Below are 12,281 nucleotides of genomic sequence, written 5' to 3'. Positions count from 1 at the left end.
ACTTTAGGACCAACTTCAAAGGCCTATGATCAAACAAGGGAAGATCAATAACATTGAAACGTCGGTACAGTTGAGCAATATTTGTTAACTATTTTGTTTTGGTAATGATGATATTCTACACTTATGTAAAAATATCTTCAGGACATTTTTTGAGTGGAATTTTTTTTTCACCATGGAAACTCTTTTCCCTTAGCAAAGTTAGAGTCCATCACCATTTATTTTTCAAGTCTCAGTCAATTGTAGACAAATCTTTGTAAATTTCTTTTTATTCTCTATTCCCTTTCTGATATTAACATATCCATAGAGAGTTCATGTCTTTGTCTATCATGATATTAGGCTAAAAGGTATCTATAGGTATGTAGATTAGGTAGATATGCATGAACCAAAAATTCGGGGCAATAGATGTGTATTAGAAATGGATTGGTCACTCAGAGATTTAGTTCTACTCTGAGACAGCAGATTCCTCTCCTAATATTTTCCAGAAATTAAAAAGTTGGAAATCATTATAAAAATCTAAGTCATTAAAATCTAAATCTAAATCTAAATCTAATCTTAAATCTAAATCTAAGTCATTATAAAGCCATAGGCACTTAGGTGTACTTACTGAGTTTCAAGAATTTCATTAATAGCTTTATGATTCATTTGTGTATGTTGTAAATTGTTTGCTGGTAAAAAATAGTTTGGACACAACTTTTATCTTTCAGTAATGTGATGATTTTCACCTCATATTTATAAGAACTGCAGTGGTGTCACAGGGTATTCTAATCAGATACACAGAAGGAAGATACAGGATGTACTTAACAAATGGATGTGTCCAATTCTCTATCTTTTCAGTTCTAACACTTGATAACAAATTTTAACGTTTAGTAATATTAAAATTATATATATATGTATATATATATATGAAAAAGTGTTTTTTATAAGATAGCTAATTGCTTTAATACACAGAATTTAAACAACCACCACCATTACAAAGCTAGTAAAGAAACAGGTATAAAGATATAATCAGCAAAGTTCATTCATTTGTAATAATTTAAAAGAATACATGGAAGATTCCAATAAAGACATATTATAAAAAATTAGTAGTTTGGAACCATCGGTAATCTCCTTCCTTCCATGATCTTCCTCCCCTTGCTCTCGGCTCTCTTCCCTTCTCTTTTGTTTTCTCTATGGTGTTTGGAATGAGCTGAGAATTATACACATGATAGGCAAGGTTGTTGCCACTGAGCTGCCTTCCAGCTTTATAATTATCTTAAGAATTTCTCATTTATTAAAATTTAGGGATGCAGAGATGGCTCCGAGATTAAGAGTGCTGGCTGTTATTCCAGAGGTCCTGGGTTTGATCATCAACACCCTCATGTCAGATAACAACTCAGTAACTCCAGTTTCAAAGGATTGTATGCACTTCTCTGACCTCCACGGGCATCAGTTATGAATGTAGTATGTGGCATAGATGTAGGAAAAAAACTCTATAAACATAAGATAACAATAAATAAACCACAAAAATTTAAAACAGAACTTGTTCCTCTTTTAATGTGCAAAGCTGCTTTTATTTTTTCTCTCAAGCTTCATTGGTTACTCATTACAAGGACAGCTTGGTCAAGGGAAAGCATTTATTTGCTGTCCTGGGAATGAAGCCAGTACAGTATAATCTCAGTAGGAGGACACAGAAGCCATGAATTCTAAGCAGCAGACAGTACGACTAAGTGATGGTCACTTCATCCCTATACTGGGATTTGGTACCTATGCATCTAAAGAGGTAATGATAGAAGTTGGGGTTGAGGGTTAAAAGGAAAATAGAGAGCTAGGGTAGGTGCAGTCATTGAATTCTGATATGATTCTTCAGAGCTAACCTGGTTCTCTGTTTTAGCAGTCTAGAGTTATTCCTTGTGCAAGGAATAGCAGATGACATTCAGCATCAGGTACTGATCCAAGAGCCTAGCCCCAGATTATTGTGGGCACTAGTTTTTCCTTCAATTTCTCTCCATCCCAATTAGGTAGAAAAAAATGAAATCAAGCCAGCAAGAGCACTGCCTGATGTACACTGATACTGAGTATATTTTTAAAAGGTGCTTGTTGGCCACTTGCAGTTCTTTGGTAGAGATGTGTGTCTATATATTCACCTGTTTTTAAACTGTGCTATTCTTGTTCATGTGTTGGGTATTTTTATATCATCTTCACACAAGCTAAATTCATTTGAGAGGAGGGTATGTCAAATAAGTAAATACCTCCATAAGATCAGACTGTAGAGAACTTTCTGAATTAGTGAATGATGTGGGAGATCCCAGTGGTCCTGAGTTCCATAAGAAAGCACGCTGAGCAAGCCAAAACAAGGACACTGGTAAGTAGCACCCTAGCATTGCCTTTGCAATAGCTCATTCTTCCAGGACGAGTTTCTTGAGTTTCTGCTATGATTTCCCTGAGTAATGGAGTCTGACATGAGTGTTGTAAGATGAAATGAACCCTTTTCTCTACGATTGTTTTTGGTCATGGTGTTTGATTACAGGAATAGAAACTCGAAGACAATAAACACTGGAGAAAAATATTCCACATTTTTTTTTCTAAATTGCCTTCATTTATATAATAAAATTAACTTTCTTATGTGCTTACTACATTACCATTTCATTTCATTTTTAATGCAGTCTGTATTTTTAATTCAAATATAGCCTACTATATAAAAAACTAATTTTTACTCCAATCCCAATTCCTACAAAATAAAAAATTGTAGCTTAACAGAGGGCATGTGTATGGATAACTTTATTCTGTATGATGTTCTGAATTTTCTAGGTATAGAGCTCTTCTTTTGAATTTACATTTTGCTGATAGTTTTAATATTTGTTATGCAAATAAAACAGCTGTGTAAAAGACTTTACACCATAATGCTATCTCCTCAAATTCCTTTTGACAATTTTAGATAATCTCTAGTCATCTTCTAATTTTATAATGTTATCTTTTTATGATATTGTTGATATCTTCTTATTTCATAACATAAGGATGGAAGTTTTCCATGAACTACCTGTGCAAATAGTAGGTCTCATGTGTACATGATTTCATCTGGAATGCAATAAGTCAGGGTCATTGTATAACAAGTTATAAATGATCATCTTAGAAATTAAAACTGTAAAATGTTCCTGTGTAAACACTTGCATTTTTTGTAAATTCAGTGTTAGAGACTTAGATATAGTCTCATCACTGTGACTTCGTTGGGAGAAGGCTCATAAAGGATTCTACAGTGTTTCTTCTTTATGTGGTAGTATCATGTCCTTTTTGCCTGTATAAACTCCATGGCTTCATATATCTAGGCAATATTATACCAAATATCAGTTTCTGGAGTTGAAGTTGGAACTCTAATGCCAGTGACTAATTTGGAATTGGCTGAACTAAAGTGATTTCTGGGGTGCTTTACTCTTGTGACTCAGTGGGAAAGATCCAGAAAAACTTGGTTGCATTCTTCACTGCAAATGGACACCTTATTGAAGACATGAGGAAACTTGATGCTGAAAAAGATGTTTCTTTTGTTCTTGTGCCTTAAAAGTTCTAAGTCATATCTATTTCTAAATGCTGCTTTTGGTTGCTTTTTTAGGTACCTAAAAGTAAGGCTACAGAGGCTACCAAGATAGCTATAGATGCTGGTTTCCGCCATATTGATTCTGCTGCTCTGTATCAAAATGAAAAGGAGGTAGGACTAGCCATCCGAAGCAAGATAGCAGATGGCACTGTGAAGAGGGAAGATATATTTTACACATCAAAGGTATTAAGAATATGGTATACAAGTGAATAGACTATGATGCATTGAAATAATCTTTATATGATTAGGTCAGTGAATGCTGGTGAAGTAAACATAGACAAAGTTGTGAGCTTCAGTTTCTCTTCTTTAAATTCATCAATGGAATGGTAATTACCTTCTTATCTGAGCATCAGTTCACCAGTATATGATTTAGAATGGGTAAGAAAACTGGCTCTTTTAATTTCCTGAATAGCTATAAAAATTTTTCATTGATCTGAATACTGATTTTCTCTTTTCTAAATAAGATACAATATTACAAGAAAGCATTTTCTGTATTAAACAAGATATAAGTAATGTTCATTCTTCTATATGTAGGAAATAATTGGATGTTCAATATATTTTCCATTCAGACATATAAATGAAACATTAATTCTTCCAATTCTGATTGACTAGTCCATTAGACTCTTATTTTCTTCAGCAAAAAAAGTTTTTACAATTAGATCAAGAATACTAGAAAACTTAAGAAGAAAATAAAGGTACACTCATAAGTTACTAAGTTATAATCATTATTTACTATTATGTACTATATAGAATTTTGAATGGCATACTTTTCTGAGACTGGTACAGTCTCCACAGAACACTAAGCAATATATTGTGCTGTAGTGTTTTGATGGCTCTGAAGTTGTTGTACATCATTTTAAAATGCACACTTACAACTTGCCTAGTGCTTACAACAGCCATGTCACCCAGCCCCTACAAATAGCTTTGCCAAACCTATAACAACTGCCCCTTGGCTGAGCTGTGCCCTTTCTCCTGCCTACCTGAGTTGCCTAGGATGGAAAACACCAGACAGCCTCAATATTTTTAAATCAGCTAGATAACACAACTGCTGGGCAAAGAATTTCCTATCTTAATTTAACAGTAGCCTTTTCCATTTTCTTTGGCCTCCGCCTGTGGGAAAGGCTACATACTATTAGTGCCCCAAGAGACCTACATTTCTACTGCTTACTCTCTGCTCCACAGCCTGGTCTGTCTTCTCTCTCCCTCTCTCTTTCCTCCTCTTCCTCCTAGACCCAGAAATCCCACCTTATCCTTTGCCCAGAGATTGACTTCTGCCCACTTTATTGACCAGTTACATCACCTGAGTATGTGACCCACTCCTTATGGAGGCAGACCCTCTTCGGGAAGCAGAACTAGAATCAAAATATAAACAGCACCAGAGCAATCCACAACAATGGGAATAATCAGCTCAGTAAATGTCTGATGGGCTACCATTATTGGCGTGGTTCATTGCTAACTGAAGCTTCATTATGTAGCGCATAACTATGTGCTCAAGAATTATATTTCAGTATTTATTTCCTAAGTAATTTTCTATAAACTAAAATTATATATGTTTTTTATTGTTAATTTTTTTGCAATTACAGAAAGGCATGATTTCAAAGTGAAAGATCAGACCATGTCAATATTTTGAAAATTTTCTTACTCTAACTAAGTTAAATAACCTTAAGGATGATACTGTTCATCATGCCACTTTTTATTAAGAGGAAATTGAAATATAGAGACTAGAAATATGTACATCTCACTATTAGTATAAATAGTATTTTGCAATCCTCCTAAATGCATGTTATCTGACTAATAAAACTGTCCAATAATTTCATTTATAGGTTATCTTTCTTCCCCCATGTATGCTTTTAAAACTATTTATTTACTATAAATGTATTAGTGTCTGGACTGCATGGATATATGTGTACCATGAGTTAGCCTGCAGAGGTACCTGCAGAGACCAGATGGAGGCATCAAATCCCTTATAACTAGAGTTAAGACCAGAAGAGAGCATCAGATCCCCTATAACTAGAGTGAAAGATGATTGTGAACTGCCATGTGTCTACAAAAGGAGCAAATGCTCTCTTGATAAAACTTCTCTCCAGCCCTCCATGGGTTATTTTGAGTTTGCACATTTTTATTCAACTTCTCTTTATATAGACAGAGTCACATTCCTTTCTGCTCAGGTGAAGGTTAGAGAAGCTTTAAAGCACACATGACACTTAATCATTTCATCATCAATGATTTTAATAAAAAGACCTTGGACTCGAAATTAATCCCAACAAACGATTCAGAGCGATCAAATGCAGGGTACCCAGTGTTACTACTGTCATTTTACAAGGATTTCAAATGGCTATTTAAACCTAGAAGAGCACAAAGCACTATGTTCTAGAAAACAATTGCTTCCTTGCTGTTGCTTTTCTATAAAGTAGTTGACCCATAGTGTTCTTGGGCAGCTTGGGCCATCCCCAAGACAGTTACACAAGGAATATTTCCATTATAAACAATAGTTAAGGGGGGATGTCAGAATAACTTAATACATGTTAACCAAACACAACACATCATAATGAATATGCAAGAAGAGTTATAGTGTATTAGACGCTTAAAGCCTTTTATAAACTCAGTGAAAAACAAGTTTGAGGATAAATTATTATTACTTGAAGGCATTGGGGACTTGAGTAACTTTCTCAATTAACTCATTATGAATAGATATTGAATAGAGATTTGTGGCTTGTTTAGATGGAAAAAAAATCAAGAAGAGGATGAATATTTTCTCCCATGGTTGTCAATGTCACACCAGTCTCTGTGTTAGGAAAAGTAACTGAGCAAATTCTGGAAATTCAATAATTTAATGTGAGATCTGTTCTTCAATTTTGTAAGGTTTGGTGTACTTTTCATCATCCAAGACTGGTACAGGACTGCTTGGAACAGTCATTGAAGCAACTCCAGTTGGACTATGTGGACCTGTATCTCATTCATTTCCCAATGGCCATGAAGGTATGTAGATTGGATCACCAAGAAATTTCAGCTCAAATTTAGAAGTTTTCTGGTTGGTTGAATTTTATAAAATTTAAAAGTATAGTTCAGTTAATTTTAGAAAGCATTCCAAATGTTTTCCTCAAGGAGTTGATAAGATGATGAAACTGAAGTGTCTAAGTCATTAACAGTTTGGCATTCTAAGAAGTCTTTAAAATGCCTCTGCTTTTGAATTCCTATATTACTATAAAATTGCTAAGGCTTTTTAAAAAGTGTTTCTTCTTTTATTTTATGTATGTGTTTTGTGTGCATGTATATCTTGTACCATGTCTTTACCTAGCAGACAATGAAGCCAAAAGATGATATTGATTCAACTGATCTAAGAGTTATAAAGAGTTACCAACTACCCCATGGGTCTAAAAATTGGACCTGTATCCTCTGGAAGTGCAGCAAGTACTCTTGATTATTGAGCATTCCAGCTCCATATTTCCTTAATTTTTATTTCAGCAATTTCCATTGGTGACACATTTAGCCTTGAGGTAGTTTGAAGTTCTAGTTCTTTGACATCTGTTGGATTCCCTGTATTTTGCATCATCAAAGAGTTTTTAAATATACCACTCTAGTGCTGGAGAGATGGCTCAGTGGTTAAGAGCACTTTCTGGCCGTGCCTAAGACCTTAGCTCAGTTTCTGGCTCCCACTTCAGGCAGTTCATAATTGACTGTGACTTCAGCTCCAAGGGACCTCACTTTCTATAGCCTTTATCAGGACCTTCATAGTTGTCTCATACACACATGTGCACCACACACACACATATGCACAGGTACACCACACACACACACACACACACACACACACATGCCCACACAGGCTAAACAAATACACACACACACATACACACATGCGCAATGCACACACACACAAACTCATGCATGCACAAGAAACACACACTAAACAAACAAACAGAAAGAAAACGACAAAACAAAATCCAACAGCCCTGTCTTCTCATCTTTTGTTCACTGGCCAGGCCTTAAGCACATAATAATGAGGAAGACTGATTTTTTTACTATAGGTCAATAGTGGAATTTATTGTTGGTGGAAATCACTGCCACATTCTTGGCAAATTTCTAAGTAAAGGTGGCATTGAACAGAAATGTAAGTCAAGCAAGATAGTCTAAGTACCCAGAAATAATTTCTCTGTTAAAACAAAATTATGTTAAAAGGAAAGACATGTGGCCCTCAAGGGCATTCTTTACAAATCTACATTCAGGACATAGGACAAGTGTTACATGAAACATGGTCACTCACCTGCTAGAATGTCTACTCACAGTCCTCTCTTAGACCAGCGTTGTTATTGTGGGAAAATGCATTTGTTAAGAGATTACTTGACATTTGTCTCTATTCCAGCCTGGAGAGAGTTTGCTTCCAAAAGATGAGAATGGGAAATTCATATATGATGCAGTGGATATCTGTGATACCTGGGAAGTGAGTACTGGGGTTAGAGAGCACAGCAGGAAGTACAGTGAGGGAGCAGAGCCTCAGAACTTGTTAGAGTGAGGTGTGCATGCTGATATAAAAACTAATGTTCTTTATAAGGGCTGGATTACTTTAGATGTGGGGACTGTATGTGACTGTGACATAATATAAATGAAAGAGAGGTCTTACTAAAATGATGACAAAGACACTAATTGGCTAGAGATAGATCAAGGTCCTCTTAATAACAGTATCATTTTTCTTACTGTTTTATTTTTCCTAAAAAATAAAACCAAGAGGTTCAACTTTTATTTTTTATTATATTCTTTCTAACATTATGAGTTTTTCATTTTTTTAAAGATTTATTATGTATACAGTTTTTGTCTGCTTGTATGCCTGCAAGCCAGAAGAGGGCACCAGATCTCATTGTAGATGGTTATGAGCTCCATGTGGTTGCTGGGAATTGAACTCAGGACCCCAGAGCAGTTAGTGCTCATAACCACTGAACAATCTTTCCAGTCCCGAGTTTTTCATTTTCTAATTTAGTTATTTTTATCTGTATTGGGGTTTGTCCTCATTCCTGTGTGGGGTACATCTGTGTGAAGGTGTTAGATGCCATGGAACTGTAGTTACAGGTAGTTGCAAGCCACCATGTGGGTGCTGGGAATTGAAACTATGTCCTCTGGAAGAGCCGCCAGTGGTCTTGGTGGCTGGGCCATCTCTTCATCCCTCAGTTTTTCATTTATACTAGCCTTTATTTTGGCATATTTTCCTCTCTAGGCCATGGAGAAATGCAAGGATGCAGGATTGGCCAAGTCCATCGGAGTGTCCAACTTTAACCGCAGACAGCTGGAGAGGATCCTGAACAAGCCTGGGCTCAAGTACAAGCCTGTGTGCAACCAGGTGCGGATCCTCAGCCCCTTGTCTTTCCTGTTCATACCTTTCTTCCTCTGATGCTGCTAGGTGCCAATGGGGGAAAGAAATAACACTAGAATCCGAGCAAAGCTTTTAGATGATCCATTCTTTAGCATCTTTGAATTTCTCTGATTTCTGCCATCAGAAGTACATTTATTGTGTCAATGCCTTGTCCTCAGAATTATTTTTTAGCAACATTGAAGGAAATAGTAAAGTTTATTTATTGCAAACTGTGACCTAAATCCCACATATATTTATAATTTATTTCATGTCCAATTCTCACATCAATTTTTTGAGAATCCATCAATGATTTTGTCTGAGACAGACAATTTCTGTTATTTGGAAAACATTTCATTTTTAACTACTTTTTAGACATTTCTTACCTGAGACATACTTTGACAATTTTAGTCTGGTATAATTATTTCTGCAAGACAGAGTAAACTTTAACAATTTTCATAATTGTTGTTTTTAGAAAGAAATCATTTGAAGTGATTACTACTGCCTGGGGAGTATGAGTGCTCTTTACGTGTGTTTATTTCTTATTTCTTCTATATCTTTTCTTCCCTACAAATCCTCCCATATACCAATTTTTCTCATTCAAATTCAGTTTGTAAGATTTTATTTTTGATTAATTGCTGTTGTATACACATATGTATGTGTGTTTATAGATCAATATATACCTATATATAAATCCATGAATACAGCCTATTCAGTTTGTATATACTTATATGCATATGTTTTAAGGACTGATCATTTGGTATCATATAACTGACTGGTATGCCTTTCATTGGGGAAGAGAATTTCTCATATTCTCAGAATTCCTTAGTTGGCTGTTTTTCTTTTTAATTTAAGTAAAAAATCATTTATTGTTATTTTTGCCAGTAGTTGGATGGATTTAATTTTTTCTACAGGTAGAATGTCATCCTTATCTCAACCAAAGAAAACTTCTGGATTTCTGCAAGTCCAAAGATATTGTTCTGGTTGCTTACAGTGCTCTGGGAAGTCATCGTGACAAAGAATGGTAATATGGACAATGAGAGTCAAATTAAAGGAAAACATTGTTGAATAAATGTTTTTAAATCTTATTTACTATAGTTTATTCTGAAATGAAGTGAAAACATGGGGAACTTTCATTTAATGTAGAATAAAACCACAATGTTTTTATAATTCCACACACTGGAATCCCTAGCCTATATATCAACTTCCTTATGTATTAGAATTCTTCTAACAAATCAAAGAGTTAGGAAAAGCAATTTAACATTTCTACCTCTCATCCAGGGTTAACCAGAGCAGTCCTGTTCTTTTGGATGATCCAGTTCTTGGCTCCATGGCAAAAAAGTACAAGCGAACTCCTGCCCTGATTGCCCTTCGCTACCAGCTGCAACGAGGGGTTGTGGTGCTGGCCAAGAGTTTCACAGAGAAGAGGATTAAAGAGAACATGCAGGTGATGAGTTGCTGTGGGTGCTAGGCACCTACACAGAATTGTCTTTTGTACTCTGTTGAAAGCCCTATAACCCTAGTGAGTCTTTTTACATTTCCTGTACATCTGTGCTTTAAGGGCATCTCCAGGAACTTTAAATCCTGTTCCACAGAAAGACCACAATTTACAGTAAGATTTTATCTTAGCATTACATTGGAAATTTAACCTTAAGTGAGTGGCATGTTTTCTTCTTCATTTTCTGAAACGAGGCCACTGAGATTATGTGACTTTCATTCTTTAAATTATATGTGGTATAGTTTATATTTTTCGGAACACTCATGATTTATTTATTTTTAAATTATCTTATTGCATATTTTTTTGATTCACATTTCAACTGTTATCCTCTTTCCTGGCTTCCCCTCTGCAAACCCCCTATTCTATCCTCCTCCCCTGCTTATATGAGGGTGTCCCCCACAACCCATACAGTCCCGCCTGACCAATTAGAAGAAGTTATTTACCACTGAAACCTGGTGGAAAAGAGAATATCATTTTTCACCTAAGGAGTATCAACTATATACAAAGGCAGGCTGCATGCCTAGGAATAGTTTACTATAACAAAATGAACTGTATAAATATTTACTGAGATTTTGTTTTGATATTTTTATCTTACTAAATTTTAGTTTATTTTGTTCTTTTTATTTATTTTTTATTTATTTTTTTAGAGACTAAAATGGGTAGGTATGGAGGTGAGAGGGATTCAGAAAATATTGGGGAAGGGAAAATGTGGTAAAAATATTGTATGAAAAAAATTTAAATTAAAATAAATAAAACTTTTTATCAATGACAACTACTGCATTATGTTAGAAACTTAAACAACTGTGCTTAGTTTCTTTTGAACCTACAAAGAACATGGTTAAGGTCAAGCTTGGAATTATAGTGTGTTTGCTCCTTCTTCACCTTACTTTGTATATGACACTCTACATTTTAATTCAGGAATTAGATTCTTCTACAGGCAGATCTCGAGTTAGTCCAGTACCATTTGTTGAAGATACTTCCTTTTCTTCACTATATGGTTTTACTTCTTTGTCAAAGATCAAGTGTCTATAGATGTGGGCTTAATTCTGGGTCTTTAACTCTATTCCACTGATCGACCTGTTTGTCTCTGTACCAGTAAAGAGTGATTTTTATCACTATTACTCTATAGAAGAGCTTGAGGTTTAAATGGTGATTTCTCCAGAAGTTCTTTTATTGTTGAGAATTCTTTTTCCTCTTCTGAGTTTATTGTTATTGCATATGAATATGAGAATTGCCCTTTCTATCTCTGATAAAAATTTAGTTGGAATTTTGATGGTGATTGCATTGAATCTATAGATTGTTTTTAGTAAGATGAACATTTTCACTATGTTAATTCTACTGATCTATAACTATGCAAGATTTTTTTCTGATGTCTTCCTCGATTTCTTTCTGCAGAGACTTGAAGTACATGTCATACAGATCTTCCACTTGCTTGATTAGAGCTACACCACAATATTTTATATTTTTTTTGTGACTACTGTGAAGGGTGTTGTTTCCCTAATTTCTTTCTCAGCCTTTTTATCCTCTTTACAAAGGAAGGCTACTTTCATATATAGTATTCATCACTTGAATGCTTTAATGAACATGTTTTTACTTTCTTCAATATATTAAACAGTTTATCTGCACCATTTAGTGTGGTTAATTTGTAATAGACAGACTAGCAAATATGAAGTCTAAATATCATAATCAAGTTCCTTTTGTATGATAGGTTTTTGAATTTCAGTTGACTTCAGAGGACATGAAAATCATTGATGGCCTGAATAAAAATATCCGGTATATAGATGTTTCTGGGTAAGTAATTTCTTCTTTCTTTCTTTCTTTCTTTCTTTCTTTCTTTCTTTCTTTCTTTCTTTCTTTCTTTCTTTCTTTCTTTC

General features: G+C 34.9%; 1 protein-coding gene across 2 annotated transcripts in view; it reads left to right on the top strand.

The window, feature by feature from the left end:
* The first annotated feature begins 1,628 nt into the window (after positions 1-1,628).
* The window catches only part of LOC114623139 (estradiol 17 beta-dehydrogenase 5), a 14,436-nt gene continuing 3,783 nt past the window's right edge, over positions 1,629-12,281 (top strand). The window contains exons 1-8 of one of the 2 annotated variants that reach the window (XM_028769816.1): positions 1,629-1,759; positions 3,584-3,751; positions 6,431-6,547; positions 7,932-8,009; positions 8,778-8,900; positions 9,824-9,933; positions 10,191-10,356; positions 12,131-12,198. In XM_028769816.1, the coding sequence (XP_028625649.1) occupies positions 1,676-1,759; positions 3,584-3,751; positions 6,431-6,547; positions 7,932-8,009; positions 8,778-8,900; positions 9,824-9,933; positions 10,191-10,356; positions 12,131-12,198 (914 nt within the window). In that variant the 5' untranslated portion in view covers positions 1,629-1,675. Of the gene's footprint in view, positions 1,760-3,583; positions 3,752-6,430; positions 6,548-7,931; positions 8,010-8,777; positions 8,901-9,823; positions 9,934-10,190; positions 10,357-12,115; positions 12,199-12,281 lie in introns of both variants that reach the window. The other variant, XM_028769815.1, reaches the window with a different exon arrangement.

This window comes from Grammomys surdaster, unplaced genomic scaffold, assembly GCF_004785775.1.
Source record: "Grammomys surdaster isolate TR1022 unplaced genomic scaffold, NIH_TR_1.0 194, whole genome shotgun sequence".
NCBI lineage: Eukaryota > Metazoa > Chordata > Mammalia > Rodentia > Muridae > Grammomys > Grammomys surdaster.
This window is presented reverse-complemented; position numbering and strand designations above follow the sequence as displayed.